The sequence below is a fragment of the Mobula hypostoma genome, chromosome 9 (genome assembly GCF_963921235.1).
Source record: "Mobula hypostoma chromosome 9, sMobHyp1.1, whole genome shotgun sequence".
NCBI classification, from domain to species: Eukaryota; Metazoa; Chordata; class Chondrichthyes; order Myliobatiformes; family Myliobatidae; genus Mobula; species Mobula hypostoma.
The window spans coordinates 13,641,094-13,661,944 of NC_086105.1; the positions used below are offsets into that span (position 1 = coordinate 13,641,094).

Below are 20,851 nucleotides of genomic sequence, written 5' to 3' on the forward strand. Positions count from 1 at the left end.
ATGATAGGGGTCCATGGCATAAAAAAGTTTGTGAACCTCTGCTTTAAACTATTTGGACGAATGAATACGTCAGTCATCACCATTCCACTTCAATTATTCATTCATTCATTTTGTTTTTTGCCCTGTAACCTGTATTTTTTGTTCTTGTCTTCCTTTTTTTCTCCGCATCTCAAAACTTCATCTCTTTTTATTCTATTTTTTCCCTGTTGATGAAAGATCTCTATGCACAGATGTTTATTTGATCTCCCATTCATGTTCAGCTCTTTCCGAATTTTATTTCAGAATTCCAGCATTCATAGGATTTGCATTTTATATTATGTAAAGCAACCGTGAACACATATAAGAGGTAGCAGACCCCTTGTGTGTTGCTTCACAGCCAGAAGGACATCAATATTCCAGGTACACAATAATTGGCTAATGATTTCCAATGCACAATTCTGGTTTTGGCGATAAGAAATACTTTGCTTTCCTGTTATTTATTTAATTAATTGCCGATATTCGTAGGAGTGGAATCTGATATCCCAAATGTAAATTTGGTAAACCTGTATGAACATTGATTACTCAAGTTGTGCTTTACACCCTACGCATCATCCTCTGTCCTTTTTGTCATCCATATTTAATATTGTGTCGTTTTAACCAAAGCTAGAGAAGAACAGTGAATGAGAGTTTGCAGGCAATTCAATAAATTAAAACCCTTTATTCAGATTATATTTGAAGAGGATACTTTTGCTCGGCACAAATTTGTATAACTGAAAGAATACAGTAATTTACACGGAACAATTATTTCATGCAGTTTTTAAATGGTAAGAGGGATAACTGTTGTTCAGATCTTTCACATCACCCGAAGTCTTTTCATATTGCAAGCAATGTTTATATATATATTTAGTATGTTTCTGTTTCATTTGGATTGCGACAATGTTTTGACAGGTACTTTATTACACGTACTATTTGTTATGCCGATAACGATATTTTAAAGTCCGTTCCTCAGCCGGTTGAAAATTAAAAAGGAAACGTACCGGGTCAGGCATGTCAAATCAATGCTTGTGCATACAACCTATAAGCAATGACATCTCAATAATGACATCATTGGCGAGAAAGTATGCAGCTGCTTTAGAGGGCGCACAAAGTGGTGACATGTACGGATATTACAGCTACCTCTCCCATACTGATCTTGGGAGTGGCACGCAATCTACATCTGGTTTCCGCTACTATCTACATTTTACATTACAACGGCGCGTCGCCGCCAGCGCTTCAAATATTATATAGCATTCCTCCAAAAATCATCTGCACACCAATTTTACACACAGCCAACCAACCCTTCCTTGCTGCCGAGAGTGTAGCTAATTCTGTAGGTGCAGCATTTGACAGTTTATCAGAACCCAGGGTATGAGGTAATGCCAAATAAACTCCGGGCACGCCCATGTGGATTGGTACTTAAAACTGAAACGTGCTCGAAACACACTCTGCTCGGCGGATGAAACGCATTATAATTCTCCCGCCCGAGCCGGTTGGCAAAAGAGAATGTAATAATGAGCTCCATCGTTGCTGGGAGCCGGCAATTTATTTCTAAAAGCATACACTGGCACAGAGGGAAGGGATGGGATAGTGGGGTGGGGGGGAAGATGCAGGAGCACGGCCGCCGCGAGGTGCCCCGCGGGCTCGCGCGCCGCTGCGCCCCGCCCCCCTCCCGCTCGAGCCCGGCAGCAACTCGCCGTTCGCAGCGCGCGCACGTTTCACAAATTTCCAGTCGCATCTTCTCGTCCCCGTTTAAGACTATTTTACAGCCGTGTGTTGGTATTAATATTTCCTAAACCTCGCTCTCAGCCTTCAGAGTGACGGTGACAAGCGGGGCGGGGGCTCGGCTCGAGATCAAACCGTTGGCGGTGACGGCTGGAGTCGCCCCCCTCTTCATATTTTCACCCGGTTTAATCGGTAAAGGATGTGAGCGGAGCATAACTTGGGGTGGCACTGCTCATCTGTGTTATATATACATAGAAGATAGTGAAAAGAGATTCAGGAGAGGAGAGGTGTCAGGGCGGTAAATGTCAGGAGCAGTGGCCGGCGTTCCCTCCCTGAACTACCGTGCGGGCTCCTATTTCGGTTTTTCTTTGCATTATTCTCTCTATTTTCCGCTGGAAGGTGGGTTTTTTTTGGTGTGTGTTTCTCACCTCGCCGCTGGCCTGAGAGACTCGGGGGACGATGATGTGCGAGGTGATGCCCACCATCAGCGAGGACACCCTCAGCCAGAGGGGCTCCCAGAGCAGCTCGGAGGACTCCAATTTCGAGCAGCTGATGGTCAACATGCTGGACGAACGCGACCGTCTGCTCGACACCCTCCGGGAGACCCAGGAGAGCCTGGCGCTGGCACAGGGCAAACTCCAGGATGTCATCTACGATAGGGACTCTCTGCAGCGCCAGCTCAACTCTGCATTGCCTCAGGTAGGAGCATCCGGCTTCTCAGAGTAAGGCTAAGATTTGCAAATGTGCACTCTTTCAACTGTCGAACCATCTTCTCTTCCTTTAAATGTTCTCCCTCTTCTCCCCCCCCCCCCGCCCATGTGCTTAATCTATTATTTACATCTGGGGATCTATCCGTATCACAGGTATATCAAAACTTTATTCCGAAATGTATTAATTTAACGAGAAGAATAAAAAAAAACTACCAAAGCCGGCATGTGTTGCCTTTCCTTAACTAGCCTGGATTTGCCTTCTAGAACCACTGTAGTCCTTCAGGTGAATATACTCCACATTGTTGGGTGTAACATTTGAGAATTCACATATTGCCCCAGTGAGGGAATAGTAATATTTCTGAGGTAGAATGGTGTGTGATTTGGGGCAAACTTGCAGGAAATGGTGCTTCCATGCTCCTTTGCCCCAATCTTACTAGATATGGAGGTTCGAGGTTTGAGTTCCTGAGCATTGTTAAAACTAGCCGTATTCAAGTAGAGAGGATTCCAGCATCCATCTGACTTGTGATTTGCAGATGATAGAAAGCCACTGGAGTCAGGAGGTGTGTCACTCTTGTAGGATGCACAACTTCTGACCTCTTGTAGCTGCAATTTCTGGCCAGTGTTAGCTTCAAGGCAATGTCTCATCAATAATAACGTTATTGAATCAGACTCTTCTATTGGAGAATGGCATTACCTGCCATTTGTGTTTTTCAAACAATACTTTCCCCATCTTTTTATCTCAGTATTGTTACACTCAAGCATAAGGTATTTCATTATGTGAGCAGCTGAGAATGAAACTAAATATTGTGTAATTACAACAACCTCTCCATAAGTGACCTAGTGATGGAAAGAATGTTTTTGATGAAACAAAGGATTATAGTTGGTTTGAAGAATTCCTGTAGCAGTATCTTTGGGCCAAAATAATGTGAATAATGAAAGGCCACCAAATGTTCTTTCATTCGCAGTTAGGTCTCCAACTAGTAGAGGTCTTTCCCTTTCATTCCTATTGACTTAATTTTTGCTATTGTACCTTGGTGAATGGTAAACAATGACATTTTTAAGCTTAGATTGTAGTTTTTTTGGATTATGAAATGTAGTTTCTACCGGCCTTTAAATATTTGATATTTTTTCACCCTAATTCAATATTTACTAAATGAACACTGCTCACTTTCGAAAGTAATTTCAAAATATTTATTTATGGATAGATTGTGAATAATAAATATTGAATTAAGTACAACTCCGAATTTATATTATTTAAAAACAATTGCAAATGTTAAACAATGATTTTTTTCTTTTTTATATGCGAAACTAGTAAATATTGGGTTGCTGTCCTTTAGGTTTTTCGTGTCTGTTTCAAAGTAACTTTTTTAGAAATGAAATTTACATGTAGACCATATCATTAGAGAAGTTTTGCTACCTTTCTTGAGATTTTATTGTTTCACTGTCATTGGAGTATCTAAGTTCCTGTGAAGTGTAAATATGTAAATATTCAGAATTGAAATTTGTATTCACACCTTGAATGATTTAAAATAATCTATTGTCATTTTGAGATACTTAAGTATATTTGAAAAACAGACAATCAGTTATGTTTTATCTAAATTAGAAGTTAACATGATGGTCAGGAGGTTTAAAGAAAAAGACATTTGAAATGATGGCTAAGAGCAGTTTAAATTGGGCAATATTTGCATTTGAAATGTCAGATGTCCTATTAAATGATATCAATAAAATGCACAATTTTGATTCAGTACATATCCAGCAGATTCTTTTTGTTGAAACCAGGGTTTTGTATTGAAATTATTTAAAATAAATATTGATTGTAGCATATTTGTCTACTGTTTGGCTCTTGTGAGCCGTACATTTCTTTCTAAGTCCTTCAATTCAATTTGTAAAATCTGTTGTTTTTTGGGGTGTCATATAGTCATCTTCCATATACAGGTTGCATTTGAAAAGATTATTTTCAAGCTGAATGTCATGGATGACCAAGATGATTGAACAGGATATGGTTGAAAAGGCATGTAGCACTGGTGATATTTCTTGGCAGTTTGGACTTCCTCTCCTCTCTGTTGTGTGGTTGTAGAATTCAGATCTGAAAGAATAGAGTATCAAGAATTAGTGTGATAGTTTGAGAATAAGAGTTCTGTGCAAAATCTATAAATGGGTGCTTTCTGTCAAATTAACCATTAAATTTGTGAGCTACATGAGTCAGTCGAAGAAGGAAACTTATCTTCACTGAGTCTAGAGTCTGTTCTAATTCTTTTCTCCACACCGCTGTGACTGATTCTTAACTGCTGGCTGAAGTTGCTTGCCATGCATATGAGTTCTATCAAGATGCTTTACCAGGATTGAAGGAGAAGGCTGTTTGCAAACTTCTCAGTATAATTTGGGATGGGCAAAAAATGCTCCCCTCCAATTAAAGCTTACATCCTGCAAATGAAGTTTTCAAGTGACAGCTTAATTATGGTGTCTGAATATGATGTTGCATTTGCACTCTTTCCATCAATCGTATTAATCTGATTTCAAAGGAATTGTGCCCTCTTTCATTTTTACATTCATTTTTCTTGGGTCTGTTCTCTAAACTGTCCATCTATTTGTCACATACAATTATCTAGAGCAAATGTATCTTTACTAATATTGTCTTAGTGTTCATTCATGAACAGCAATATGTTCTTCGTTATACTGTTTTATGCTCAGGATTCAACATCAATAGAATCTGTCAAGTTACTTAGTTACTTCTATGGTAGATCAAAGATTGATGGTTACAGAAAACATATCAGATTTCATGGCTGCATACTGATTTCCATGGTCGATCCAATTCTGATAGCCACACAAAATCTAAACAGTTTTATTTTCTAGTAGTCACGTAGTCACTTCCCTGAAGAATACACTCACTTGATTTAGCTGGCAAATTTTTGGGTCCATTATGCTACAGGTGACCCAAAAATATGAGGTATGGAATGAAGTTCATTCCCATGGAGTGAATTTATGTGCACTGGAGAAAGAAAATAACTTCACATAAAATTTAATTTTTATTCTTCTTGCGTTTCTTGATGCCTGCGCAGATAACACAACTTTGCATTTTGAAAAATCGTGACATGAACAATTTTCTAGGAATGCAACACCCCATAATGTGGGGTTGCTTATATTGTTGTATATGACATTCCCCCAAAATTTATAAACTGTCATAGTCATTCTCATACTTTATAGATCCCGGGGGAAATTGGTTTTCGTTACAGTTGCACCATAAATAATTAAGTATTAATAGAACCATAAATAGTTAAATAGTAATATGTAAATTATGCCAAGGAATAAGTCCAGGACCAGCCTATTGGCTCAGGAGGAGTTGTAAAGTTTGATGGCTACAGGCAGGAATGACTTCCTATGTCGCTCTGTGCTGCATCTTGGAGGAAAGAGTCTCTGGCTGAATGTACTCCTGTGCCCACCCAGTACATTATGTAGTGGATGGGAGACATTGACCAAGATCGCATGCAACTTAGACAGCATCCTCTTTTCAGACACCACTGTGAGAGAGTCCAGTTCCATCCCTAGAACATCACTGGCCTTACTAGTTTGTTGATTCTGTTGGTGGCTGCTACCCTCAGCTTCCTGCCCCAGCACACAACAGCACACATGATAGCACTGGCCACCACAGACTCGTAGAACATCCTCAGCATCGTCCGGCAGATGTTAAAGGACCTCAGTCTCCTCAGGAAATAGAGACGGCTCTGACCCTTCCTGTAGACAGCCTCAGTGTTCTTTGACCAGTCCAATTTATTGTCAATTCATATCCCCAGGTATTCGTAATCCTGCGCCATGTCCACACTGACCCCCTGGATGGAAACAGGGGTCACCGGTACCTTAGCTCTCCTCAGGTCTACCACCAGCTCTTTAGTTTTTTTCACATTAAGCTGCAGATAATTCTGCTCACACCATGTGTCAAAATTTCCTACCATGGCCCTGTACTCAGCCTCATCTCCTGTGCTGATGCATCCGACTATGGCAGAGTCATCAGAAAACTGCTGAAGATAAGACTCTGTGCAGTAGTTGAAGTCCGAGGTGTAAATGGTGAAGAGAAAGAGAGACAAAACTGCTCATGAAAACATGGTGGATAAGAGCTTAAAATTGCAAAAATCTAATCTTGAAGCCATGCCTCCTATATAGGATGTTCTTACCAGAGCAACGATTGTTAGAGTATCAACACAATCTAGCCGCTTTTGAATCATCTCACTTGATGTTTCTAAATGGTGGAGGTTATACATGCATTAAAAAGTTCAAGCAGAGTTGAAACATGGCACGGTTTGACTGATGATATCTCTCCCTCAAGGTAGACTTGCTACTTACTCATCAAAATGCTGTATTGAGAAGTTTATTTGCAAGTATACATTCAGGTCATTAGGTTTGTATATCTTTATGAATTATGAATGCCCTGCCTTTCTAATCTTTGTTTCTTTATAATTTCTTTACCACATCTTATTTAAGTAGCTTTCTTATCATGGATTTCACATTTGTACTATGAACAGTTGAAGGAAGAGAAATAGCAGCAGCTTAAAACCCCTGGACAACCTGCAGCTCTGCCTGTTGAAGGGCTGCTCACAGAAGATTTTACCCAGCAGAGTTGTTCTATAGTTTGATTCATGTTATTGGAAATTTCTGAAACGCATTACAGCAGAAGGCTGAGTCTAAGTATGTAATCTTTTACTGAATTATTGAAGCTGTCGAATACACTGGAGATTATCTATATATTCTGTTTTTCTGTTTGTGACTTCCAGTTAGCGCAAACGGTGGCATTACAGCGGCACTATTTTTGGCTAAGTCGACTTAAAATGCACTAACTTACAGAATGCAGGTAAAGTTCAGGGTTATACTGTATATTCGTATAAAATTGCTCACTCGCCAAAATCAACAGCCCTGCTTTCACCTGAGAGCCGATATCAGCCATGATGGAAACCGCAATGTGACACCACGACGCATGTGCACAGCCAGCCTCAGAAGTGACTCATGATGCTCACAGCAGCGACACCAACCAAAGCAAAAGGGCAGGGTAGCTCTATTTCGAGCGGTCACATTCTGCTAATCACCATCAGCATGTGCAGGATTGGGACAGATCTAACTGAGACCCATCAATAAGACATAATTAAATCTTATTGTAATGACGTACTTCAGAATGCCCATCAAACCCTTTACTACAGTCAAAGGATAGCGGTGACTATATCACATCCATTTAGGAGAGCGCCGACCACATCATCAAGAATAATCAGCATCCTGGAGGCTTTGGCGTTACTGCTTCATATCTTCTGTCCAGCATTAGGGCAAAAAAAAAGTATGGTCAGCCTAATTATGCCCTGTGGAAAGAGAAGGGGGACATTATGGTCAAGAGATGACGCCAAATGTCATCAGAAAGCAGCAAGGAGAGGGAGAGAACAAGAATCGGATGAGGCCAGGGATGCATGACTCCAGAATCAAACAGTCAGGACAAAAAAGATGAGAGAAGAAGAGACAGAGGAGGAGAGGCATGCATGTCTCCAAAATGACAACAACTGGCATAGAAGGAAGAGAGGCGAAGAGACAAAGGAGCTGAGAAATGCACATCTCCAGGATCAGAGACAAACAACAAACAGCAGAAGAGATGAAGAGACGGGGGATGAAAGGGCTCCAGAATGCCAAAAACAGGCACAGGAGAAGGAGGGAGGAAGAGACAAAGGAGCAGAGAAATGCACGTCTCCAAGATCAGAGACAAAGAACAAACAACAGAAGGGATGAAGAGACGGTGGATGAAAGGACTGCACGTCTCCAGAATGACAACAAGAGGTACAAGGGTGGCAGATCAACCAGAAATGATGCCCTCAAAAGTGTCCTTCGTTAAACGAGGAGGAGCTACATTTGTCTTGCTACGCGTTGTTCTTTTTTAATAAACTGAGGTTTTCTTCTTCAATTTCCAAAGCAAAGCGATACCAGTAGCATTCAGGAAAATTTAATGTTCATTCTGGTCACATCAGACTGCACTACCCTTCTCTCAAAGGGTGCCCCAACGGGTCACCCCGTTGTCTAGTACTTTATTATAAATGTGTCTCAGTCCTTTGTAAGAGATATAACCCTGAGTCCATTTTGCAAAACTGCATCAAGCCATTTTTATGTGAACATTTTTTGAGAGCAAACATTTGTAATAGATGCCAGTGACCAGAATTAATAAACTTTGAGATTTTTAACAGTAATGACTTCCCTTATGACTAGGGTTTCATTAACTGTACTTTAGTACCTGTTCGCTTATGACAACTAAAAAGACCACTCTATCATTGACCCAGGTCATGTATGATCTGTACAGAAAGAAAATAAGTCAATACAAATTCTGCTGTGCACCTTTGTGTACCCTCATTCCTCAGCTATCCTGGACAGTCACAGGATTGCTGTCCTGGGCAATGATACCAGTTTGAGCAATGAATATCTTCTGCAGTGTTATGTTATTTCACATGTTGCCAAGCTGGTTCCTAATATAGTGATGCTTAAATGTGAAATATTGTTGGTCTTTTTAATTGGTTGACTAGTATATTTTACTTATTTAACTTAGAGCAAACAGCAAAAAGAGAAATATGAACCTATAACATCTAATTTTAGTTCATTAGCTTTATTAGTCTCTGTAAAAAAAAAATTAAACCAGAACACATTTATAAATTATACACAGAGGCCATCACTTTTGCCTGAATACTGATCTCTGAATAACATTTTAAATCTAGACATAAAAATTGTTCCAACTGAAAAGTGCTTTGCGTGGGAAAAGAAATCTAACATGATTAAGAAGACGCTGACATGAACTTTATAATTCTGTTTAATAAGAATTAATCCATCATGAAATTAATTCTATGTTAATAGAGCACTCCATTATAGGGGGTGTAAAAAATGTATCCATGGAACCGAAAATTGGTGCCCTACTCAATATCTTTTAATCAACATCACAAAAACAGATAGTCACATCAATACTAGTTGAGATTTCTGTGTGAAAATTGAATTACCCCTTTCCTCTGCATTATAATAGTGTCAACAAATTATTGCTGGTGAAGGACATGCTGATTATTTTGTGAATGGTGATGTCAAAATCACAACTATCTGTCTCAATACTTCATGAAATTGATGATAGCTACAAGATTCTCATGTATGCCCATTGAATGTGGAATTACAAAAGTTGCACTTTGTAATTTAACAAGTCAACATGAAGGTAAATGTGATTAGGAAAATTTAGGATAATTCTTGCTGTTTGCAGAGTAAACATTTCAAAAGATACTGTACCAGGTCTGAGGAGAGACAAAGACTCCTCTTTCTATTGATTTTAATAAAAGGAAATGGCTGAAAAATATCTGGTTATAGATTATTAATTTGAAAAGACATTCATGGCTTAGTAATCTAAGTTGCCAGTAACAATACCAAATTTACTTAGCATACCAGCTTTATTAATCTGATACATGGCGCTGTTGGTGGGCTAGACATAAGTGAAATGCAAAACTCTGTGGATACTGTAAATCTGAAATGAAAATGATTAGATCTTGTCTGATCCACTAACTATATCCAGCATTTAGGATGGTGGCAAATATTGGTAGCTCGGGTTGAGGCGTTTCCACTATATATATGTACTCCCAGAAAGAAACACAAACAACTATGAACTGAGGATGTTACCTCGACTGGTGATGAAACGTCTGCAAGCTAATTGCCAAGCTCAACGAACGGCATAACATCAAATATATCTAGCATTTTCTGTTTACATTTCAGCATGTACATAGGGCTAATCAATGCAACAAACAATAAATCTGTTCTATCACACTGCCAGGTATGTTAAGAATGGTTATGTACAAACAATAATTAAGAACTTGCATTTATACTTGTGGCTTTTCAGAGTACTAGAGGGAACAACCTCTGGATTATGAAAAAACATTAAAAAGATCAAAAATGTTCTTCTGTTGCTTATTAAAGTATACAGTGATATTTTATTAATTGGCTTGCCTTATTTCAAATAATTGTCCGTACCTCACAAATAAATAGCTTTTTCTTCAAGTACATAATCAAGCAGTGCATCACAAAGATGAAAGCTACCTGTGTGAAATCTGACATAGTGGAAATAGGTCTTTTTCCATTCTTGCTCTATGCTGCCACAGTGTATATATTGTTGAATGTTACTATTATAATGTAGCTCCTGTCCTGGTTTTTGGCATTTGGTGTTCATGCTCCTCATTATTTTCCAAACCAACTTTTTTATTTGCCGTGCAATATTTGCAAGGCATGTTTTCTGAATTATTATGACTGCATAGCTCTCAAAGGATTTTGCTTTGTGATGTGATCCATGTGATTGGTTTTGCAGTGTTTCAGACTCAATAAATTGCACTGAGGACGGTCTGCTTCTTCTAAAAGAATATAAAATATATCGCCCTCACTAATGTTACAATCCAGATTGATAATTCTCTTTGAATGCAAGCAGTCCCCTTGACCCACAGGTTGAATTTCAGAAGAATATTTGGTGATTATAAACATCGCCATTTTATGATGTGAGAAGGTTTTCATGAGGAAGACAAGGGGTATTATCCACTGGCAAGGTGACCTTTTCTGGTAAGCCCTTTTGATTGCAGGTGTTCCTGAACATGAAGAACAAACTTTTTGTTATGACGTTCTTTGAAAATGTCATAGTTTATCCTTGCAGATTTTTGACTAAAATAATCTGCTGGCATATTAGTGATTACACTTTTTGCAAATAATTGTGTTTTCTCAGCTTTAGCAATCAGTATTTGAGCTTGTGTGAGCCATGGCAGCAGCACAGTGCAATACATAACTTAAAAAAACTGGACAGCACATGAATATCAACATATGTTTACTGTGCTTGTGACTCAGGAGAATGTCATTTGATCTTTGATAAATATTTCCAACAATTTTTCATCCAGGCAGTGTACGATGTGCTGCCGAGCCCATCAAACCTGCACACATGGGGCAAGGCAGAGTCATCTGCGTGCCCACTGTGCTCCAAACGAGGAACCCTGTAGCACATTCTCAGCGGCTGCGCAAGGGCACTTGGTGAGGGACGGTACACGTGGAGGCATGATCAGGTCCTGAAGACCATCGCTGAAGCCGTCAGTGCAGGAGTTGAGTGGGCAAAGCGGTCCCAACCCTCCAAGCAGACCATTGCCTTTGTCAGAGTTGGGGAGCAGCCAATACCTGCCAAAAGAACATCTGCAGGCATTCTGACCTCTGCAAGGGACTGGCAGCTGTTGGTGGACCTCGAAGGGCAGCTTAAGTTCCCCAACCATATCGCAGCCACCACTCTGCGACCAGACATTGTCCCAGTGTCTGAGTTGTGACGAGAATACACATAGATTAAGATGTTAGCTGGCCTGTGCTGGCACCAGTGGGATCAGCAGTTGGTCTGCCACCTGTCTTCAGGAGAGAGAGAGATAAGGAAAACAATGGAGCAGCATTTGGAGATGTTAATGAAGGGACGGGAGAGAGTAACGGAAGGAGAGCTGTCAAGATCGGCTCCCCCTTTGAACCCTGAACTGTTTGAAGTGATGGACAGGCGATACCCCAGCAGGGGGATAAAAAGGGACAGGTTCGCTAAAGCAAGACACACACGACACCCAGAGGTAACGAGACCCTGGAAGCGGTGCGTCTCCCACAAGTCGGTGGGAAGTTTTTGGACAACTGGTCGTGGGACAAGCCATAGACGCACAGGGTGGAAAGGCACGATCGGCGGGAACCTGGTGTGTGTCCACCCTTGCCTGGGTGCCGGGTTCACCGCAGAGAAGCGATTGTATCTGGAAACGGAGGGGTCACGGTCGGTGACCTCAGATGACATCACAAAGGGCTCGCACGATAGCTGACTGCGAAGGTCTGTGTGTGGAAGCCGTTTGAATATTCATTCATTTTGCTCTCTCTCTCTCTCCTTCCCCCCACTGTCTCTGAACTGAACTAAATTGAACTGAACTTTGCGTCACTTTCAAACTGGTCATTTACCCCTAGACAATGATAGAGCTTGATTGATCCTGTTATCTTAATTCTGTGTACGTGTGTGTTTATCATTGCTGAACTGTTGCATTTATTATCCTTTTGATTAAAGTACTGTGTTGCTTGTTTCTTTAATAAAACTTTCTTAGTTCTAGTAATCCAGACTCCAACTGAGTGATCCATTTCTGTTGGTTTGGCAACCCAGTTACGGGATACGTAACATAAGTGGGGTTCTCGTCCGCGATTTTGAATGCTAAATTTGGGATGGAGTAAATTGATTGGGTCAAAATTCCCGAAAGAAAGAAAAGAGAAACAGCAGAAATGGAGGCTGAGGAATTTATAAAGGTGCCGACCTTGGAGGCATTAGAGGATGCCAGGAAATCGGAATTGGTAGCTGTGGCCAAACGGTTGAATCTTGCTAAGGGGAAGTCGACAATGAGGAGAGAGGACATACACAGAGCTATCGTAGAGCACTATGTATCTAAAGGTGTGTTTCCAGAAGGGGAGCTGGAGGTGGTGTCTATTGAAAAACCTGCTGGAGACACGGTACAGGTGCAGCTTGAAAAACTGAGACTCAAGCACGAGTTCCGGTACGGCAGTTGGAGCGAGAAGAGAAAGAGAGGGACAGACAGTTGGAGCGAGAAGAGCAGGAGAGAGAGTTAGAAAGGTAAGAGAAACAGTTAGAAAGGCAGGAGAGAGAGTTAGAAAGGCAGGAGAGAGAGAGAGAGAGAGAGTTGGAGCGAGAGGAGAAACAGAGGGAAAGGGAATTCGAGCTGGAGAAGTTAAGGATAAGGGCAGAGCAGGGGCCCGTGCTGAACCAAGGTGGAGGGTTCCGGGCGACCCAGGAGGTTAGGCTGGTTCCCCCATTTGACGATACCGACGTGGATCGGTACTTTCTCCATTTCGAAAAAGTTGCTACAAGTCAGGACTTGCCGAGGGATAAGTGGGCTGTTTTGCTTCAGAGTGTACTGAAAGGGAAAGCCCAACAAGCTTACTCAGCTTTGTCTGCGGAAGATGCCCAGAGGTATGAGGTGGTGAAAGAGGCCATCCTCAGGATTTATGAGTTGGTCCCGGAGGCATACTGGCAGAGGTTCCGGAATGCGAGGAAGCAGTGGGACCGCACGTATTTAGAGTTTGCCCGTGAGATGCAGACATATTGTGAGCGTTGGTGCACCTCGAAGGGGGTAGAGGGGGATTATGACAGACTGCTACAGCTGATCCTGATTGAGCAGTTTAAAGGTTGTGTCCCTGAGGGTATGAGACCCTACCTAGATGAGAAAGAGGCAGCCACGTTAGCCGCAACTGCTAAGTTAGCGGATGAGTATGCATTGACGCATAAAATGAAGTTTGCCCCGAGTAAGGGCTACCAGAAGGGTAGTCAGGGCGGTGGGGAGAGTCCGCCAGAAAAGTCAGAAAGTAAGCTGGGGACTAGTGAGAAGGATAAGGTAGACCGGGAGCAGTCTGGTAGGAAGTCTCCTGGGGTCGTCTGTTATAATTGCGGGAAAGTCGGACACTTTGCATCCAGGTGCTTTGCCCCAAAGAAGGAGACGGGAAAAGGAAAAACTGCGATTTTGATTGGCTGTATCGAGCTGGTAAACGAACCGCTAGGGAAGGACAGGTCTGCCAAAGTTCAGGAAGGGCGCGAGAGGTTTATCTCGGCTGGATTGGTGTCAGTGAAGGAGGGGTTAAAACCAGTTCCAGTGCGGATCTGGAGAGACACGGGAGCGTGTCAGTCACTGATACTGAAGAGTGTATTAGAGTTTAGCTCAGAGACCCAGACTGGGGAGGTCAAGGTCAAAGGTATTGGGGAAGGGACAGAGGCAGTCCCTTTGCACCAGATACACTTACAAAGCAACCTGGTCTCTGGACTAGTCACGATCGGGGTGAGGCCCGAATTACCGATGAAAGGCGTGGAAGTCTTCCTCGGTAATGACCTCGCCGGGGGAATCATGTTCCCAGTCGTGAGATTGACAGGTCAGCCTGCCAGCATTGAGGCTCCGCCCATGGACTCACAGGTTTATCACGGGACTGCGGTAGTAAATTTAGCTGAGATGTTTCTGCCAGCCTTGTACGAGAAGGGGGTAGAAAGTGAAAAGAAGGAGTGTAGTGAAACAAGAGGTAGTGAGGGAGCTGAGACAGACTTAGCATTAGCCAGGGAAGAATTTGTGCAGGCGCAGGAGCGAGACGAGGGGCTGATGGTTTTGGCGGACACAGCTCCCTCTGACGCAGAATTAACAAGGGAACCAGTAGGCTATTGTGTGGAGGAGAAAGTGCCAAGGAAGAAAGGGAAACCAAGTACCGTACCCGCAGATGAGGAATGGGGGGTGGTGCAAAAGAGTTATGGGGATGAGATTTTTAACCTGGCCCACAAGGTACCCCCCGGTGGACATTTTGCGGTGCTGGAGGAAACAGTTGGTGGAATCATGAAAGAGGTTTACCAGCTGCCCAGGAGGATGTTATTGATCATGGCAGACGCGAACTGAGACGGTCACAGGCTTTTGATATGCTAACAAACCTAGTCGGTGTTAGCGTGGAAATCAATGAAGCTGATAGGAGAAAAAAAACATTTTGAAAAGATGAGTATGGTATCGACCAGATGGGAGAAGGCTATTGTTTCGGCCAGCTCTGCTGATAAGGTCTCTCCCTTAATCCCCGAACAAAGCGACTCTTTAGGAGAAGTAATTAAACGACTCGCACACGTGTGTTTGATTGTCCCGAGGCGATGCAAAGAACTAGGTTGTTGGGTGGTGTCTCGTACAATAGGTCAGCCTAGTAAACAATACTCATAGAATGAGTAATTGAGTGACGAAAGGGCTGACGAGCACAGAGGTATGTATTGGCGATGTAATACGGCTGTCTGAAGCCAGCTTGATAGTGAACCTTGAAAAAAATGAGTTCGGCCACACGAAGGTCACTTACCTGGGAATTGTGGTGACACAAGGGCAGCTGGCAGCGATGCAAGCTAAAGTGCGGGCTATCTCTGACATTCCAACCCCGACAGACAAGAGGGCCCTCAGAAGGCTCTTGGAGATGGTGGGGTACTGTAGGAAGTTTTGCAATAACTCTGCGGATACTACCCCTCCCCCTCCTACTGAGCCCTTGTGAGAGAAAACTAAGTCGGAATGGGACGACCCTTGTTATTGTGGTCCGGGACGAAACCAAATGAGAGGTTACATTGATCGCAATTCATCAGTGTTTTTGGCCACTATGAAGTTTGCTAAGTTGGAGCCTGGTCTAAAGGATTATTAATAACACATATAAAAGGAACAGAAAATGTGATGGCTGACTGTCTGTCAGGTGTTGACAACTTCAAATTCGCTGTATCAGCCAAATAGCTGATAAAGATGTGTATTTGTGTGTATCAAATAATGTATTCATGTTTGTAATTTTTACCCCGGTAAAAATCCTTAAAGGGGGGAAGTGTGACGAGAATACACATAGATTAAGATGTTAGCTGGCCTGTGCTGGCACCAGTGGGATCAGCAGTTGGTCTGCCACCTGTCTTCAGGAGAGAGAGAGATAAGGAAAACAATGGAGCAGCATTTGGAGATGTTAATGAAGGGACGGGAGAGAGTAACGGAAGGAGAGCTGTCAAGATCGGCGCCCCCTTTGAACCCTGAACTGTTTGAAGTGATGGACAGGCGATACCCCAGCAGGGGGATAAAAAGGGACAGGTTCGCTAAGGCAAGACACACACGACACCCCGAGGTAACGAAACCCTGGAAGCGGTGCGTCTCCCACAAGTCGGTGGGAAGTTTTTGGACGGCTGGTCGTGGGACAAGCCATAGACGCACAGGGTGGAAAGGCACGACCGGCGGGAACCTGGTGTGTGTCCACCCTTGCCTGGGTGCCGGGTTCACCGCAGAGAAGCGATTGTATCTGGAAACGGAGGGGTCACGGTCAGTGACCTCAGATGACATCACAAAGGGCTCGCACGAAAGCTGACTGCGAAGGTCTGTGTGTGGAAGCCGTTTGAATATTCATTCGTTTTGCTCTCTCTCTCCTTCCCCCCACTGTCTGCGAACTGAACTGAACTAAATTGAACTGAACTTTGCGTCACTTTCAAACTGGTCATTTACCCCTAGACAACGATAGAGCTTGATTGATCCTGTTACCTTAATTCTGTGTACATGTGTGTTTATCATTGCTGAACTGTTGCATTTATTATCCTTTTGATTTAAAGTACTGTGTTGCTTGTTTCTTTAATAAAACTTTCTTAGTTCTAGTAATCCAGACTCCAACTGAGTGATCCACTTCTGCTGGTTTGGCAACCCAGTTACGGGGTACGTAACAGAGTCTACTAAGCAAGTGGTGCTGCTGGAGCTGACAGTCCCATGGGAAGATAGCTTGGAAGAGGCCTTTGAAAGGAAGCTCTCCAAGTACACAGGACTGGTCAGCAACTGTCAGCAGGCTGGATGGAGAGCGAGGTGTCTCCCAGTGGAGGTTGGTTGTAGGGGACTCGTAGCCCGTTCTTTAGTTAGAGCCTTCAGCATTTTGGGCATTGAGGGAGAGAGGAAGGGGAGAGCCATCCGCAGTACCACTGATGCGGCAGAGAGGGCCTCAAGATGGCTGTGGCTCAAAAGAGGGGAGCCATGGAGTCATAAGTAGCTAGCCATCTGGACACAAGCTGGGGTCTGATCAGCCCCGGCTGGGTCACCTGGAGGAGGTTGTATGATATTGAAAGACCCGAAACTCCCGACGATTCCAGGAACATCACTGAAGATGGGTCCAGAAGCATCAATAAATGTATGTACACAGCAACAAAGTCTGATATTATTTGTATTGTAAATCTTTCTGGTTGCAACTTTTTTTTTCAATGAATGTGATGAACTTTTGCCAGAAACCATGAACTATTTGCTGATTATCAACATTTATCATCTCCCCTTGAATGTGGTTCTCTTGATGCCATGGTTTTAAACTGTCACCTATCCAAGCGGATGAGTAGATACAAAAACTAAATTGCAAAGAGCTGGGTATGCTGTAAGTCCAAAGTCTGGTCAAATGGGTTGTCTTTTTAAAAAGAATGGAAGCAGAAGATGGCAAAAACAGTCCTTTAGTAGAGAACCTTTGTGGAGAGAGGAAGACTGGAGTTAAAGCCTTGGGTTAATAAAACCCAAGATCAACCTGAAATATTAACTCCATTATGCTCTCCAAGAATGTTGCCTGACCTGCTGCCAATTCCTTGTAAGTTACTGTCATCTTTTTTTATTGGAGATACTACTTGATGTCCATATCAGTTAAGCAATTGCACTTGCTGTTGTTCTCTGAATTATGATCCATTTGTTCACTTATTTCATATCAGCATCATGGTTGATATTACTGGCATATGTTTTGAGGTTTGGTGTTTTGCAACAGCAAACAACAAATGTATATAATGTATAAACTTAAGTAAGTAGTGCAGAAAGAGAGTAAATACAAAATAGGTGAGGTAGTGTTCATAGGTTCATTGTCCATTCAGGTAATTAATGGTAGTGGAGAAGTTGTTCCTGAAATGTGGGTGTCTGTCTTCTACTGAGGCTACTTTTTCTTCTCAAATACACGATTTTTCAGTGCTTAAAAACACATTTTTGATCCCATGTTATGGCAATAAATGAACTATATGTTGACCAGCAATGTGATTATTCAGCACAAGCAGACATGTAGAGATCTAGTGGAAAAATCTTCCTGGACTCAAAATACTCTTTCAGTAAAAGATAAAAACAGGTGATTAGTTATGCTTTCACTAGTTCAATTATTTTGAGTATGATGACATGGTTCTGTAGGATTATAGCTGTACATTCTGATCAGATCTTTAAATGGTAAGACCAGTTATGAATATTCAAGCACATTTTTTTTGTGACAGGCTAGATCATTTTAATATTCTGAAAGCTTTGATGACTACACCCAAATATATAAATCATTCTTTTACTATAGTATTATGAGCGATGCCTCTCAAGGTATCCAAACACCCCAAGTATTCAATGACAGAACAAGTATCATATCTGAAGTGCCAAGAGGCAAGATGGCCAATCTGGAACCTGCCTTAATCTCATTCTTGTGTTTACTTGTAGTACAATCAATATTCCCCCACTGTCTGTGCATTTGGCCAGTGTATTTCTGAATGTTTTATGGTCATGCCAGTTTACAAATATCACTGGATGCTATCTTAATTAAGAATTTTTTTTTACAAGTGTCAAGTGATTGCCTTCTCAGTTTTCAAAGTGATCTATTGAGTGGCCACTTGTTATGAAATGCAGTCTTTCAGTTCACTAATAGTGGTGTTATTCATGGAATTGTCCTTGTAATTTAAAAACTCATCACTGCTTGTGGGTTACATTTGAAAGCAGCTGAAGGCTACTTCCTGTTTGTAGTTTTGGCCACAGTGCCTTGAAAAAGTATTCAACAAGTTAACATAATTGAGAATTACAATCAGAGAGCTTGATCAATATACTTGCAAAATTTTATTTGTAAATATCATGCTACTTTTTTCACAGTAGAGCCCAAAAACAGGGAAACTCTAAAGTGTGAAAATCTAAAAATTCAGGAACTGAAATGTTAGCAGTTCAGAAGTATTCATCCCCCTTTGCTCAGTACTTTGTTGAACCATCTCTCGTTATTACAGCCAGTAGACCTTTGGATAAGATTCTATCAGGTTTGTATAACTTGATGGAGGAAGATTTTCTCATTCCTCCAAGCAAAATTGTTCAAGCTGTGCTAGGTTAGTTGGAGAGCAGCAACGGACAGCAATCTTTTGCTAGAGATGTTCGATTGGGTTACGGTCAGGACTCTGGGCCACTCAAGGACATTGATTTTCATCATTTAAAGCCACTCCATGGTTGCCCTCACAGTGTTCTTTGGATCGGTGTTCTGCTGAAAGATGAACTTCCTCCCCAGTTTAAGCTTTCTGACAAGGGCTAGCAGGTGTTTATCCAAGATCTCTCTGTATTTAGCAGCCTTCATCTTCCCATCAATCCTGACCAGATTTTCTATCCCTGCCACTGAAAAGCATCCCCATTGCTTGATGCTACCTCCACCATATTTCACAGTAGGAATGCTGTTACCTGGGTAATACACAGTACTAGATTTATGCCACATGTACCGCTTTGTGCTGAGGCCATGAAGTTCTACTTTAGTCTCATTCAACCACAAGACCTTCTTCCATGTCTTTACAGTATCTTCTAAGTGATGCTTTGCAAAGTCTTTATGGGACATTATGCTTTTTTCAGCCAGGGTTTCTTCCTTACCACTCTTTCATAAATACCCTTTTTATACAAAGCTTAAGAGATTGTGGAGGTATGAAATTCATCTATATTTGCAGCCACTGACTTCTGCAGCTCACTTAGAGTGATGGTTGGCGTCACAGTAGTATCTCTTAACTGGCTTTCTTCTCTGGTGACTAAATTTAGAGGAGTGGCCTGACCTAGGCAGTGTGGCCGTGGTTTCGTATTGTTTCCACTTTTTCACCATGAACTGTACTTAGCTCCAAGGCATGTTCAGTGCCTTTTAGATGGTCTTGTATCCTTCCCCAGATTTGTGCTTCTGTTATCATTTCCCTGACTTGTCTTGAATACTCTTTTGTCTTTATTTTGATTGGTCTTTTGAAAATCTACTGGACCTTACAGAGAGAAGGGGTATTTATTATGAATTCATTGAAAACAGGTGATCCTCAAATTTTGTACAACAAATTGGGTGATTTGGTAAGGTAGGAAAATTAGCATAGTAATTATAAAGGAGATGAACTCTCTTTCAGCCTCGCAATTTTGTTTTTTTAATTTTTAGTAAATTATTGACAGATTTTGGAATTTTTCTTTTGATTTGACACGATACACAATGTTTTGTAAATTAGCTCAAAAATCCTACTTCAATATATTTTGAATTTAGAAAATGAGACTTAAAATGTGAAAATAGTTGTGGGGACTGAATACTTTTTCAAGGCACAATATCCTAATTGCATCACAATAGCTGTTTTAGATCACTTGAATTGCCTTGTTTGGCCATCTAGTTGTAGTGAAATGGAAATGACAGTAAGTTTGCAGTTTATTATTAGTAATTTAAGTACATTTCTCATTCTGATTACTGTCTTTGCAACATTAGTGGCATAGCATGTTTGTAGATTAAAACTGGTCAGTGAGTTTCTGCTAGTCATCTCTCACGGACTTCTGGCTTGAACAATTAAAGTCACAATGCTGGGAGGATTTTGGGAGGTGAATAGGTGCAAATAGCATATCGTTTGACTGAAGTTGATGTTGATATTTCAAATCTGGGAACTTTTATCTGTGTTCTGGAAAACTGTTAGACTTCTCCAACACACCATCTGAGTCAGCATGTATGTCTTCATGATTGTATGTAGCAGTTTTCTTTGAAGTTTTTGTTATGTTTACTAGTCCGTGAAACTATTTAGGGGTAAAAAGAAAATGGCATGGTTGGTGATGATTGTGATTAGTTTGATA

General features: G+C 41.6%; 1 protein-coding gene across 5 annotated transcripts in view; it reads left to right on the forward strand.

The window, feature by feature from the left end:
* The first annotated feature begins 1,762 nt into the window (after window positions 1–1,762).
* Window positions 1,763–20,851, forward strand: part of ppfia2 (PTPRF interacting protein alpha 2) — a 352,206-nt gene continuing 333,117 nt past the window's right edge. For all 5 annotated transcript variants that reach the window (XM_063057742.1, XM_063057744.1, XM_063057746.1 and 2 more), the window contains exon 1: window positions 1,763–2,439. In XM_063057742.1, the coding sequence (XP_062913812.1) occupies window positions 2,200–2,439 (240 nt within the window). In that variant the 5' untranslated portion in view covers window positions 1,763–2,199. The remainder of the gene's footprint in view (window positions 2,440–20,851) is intronic.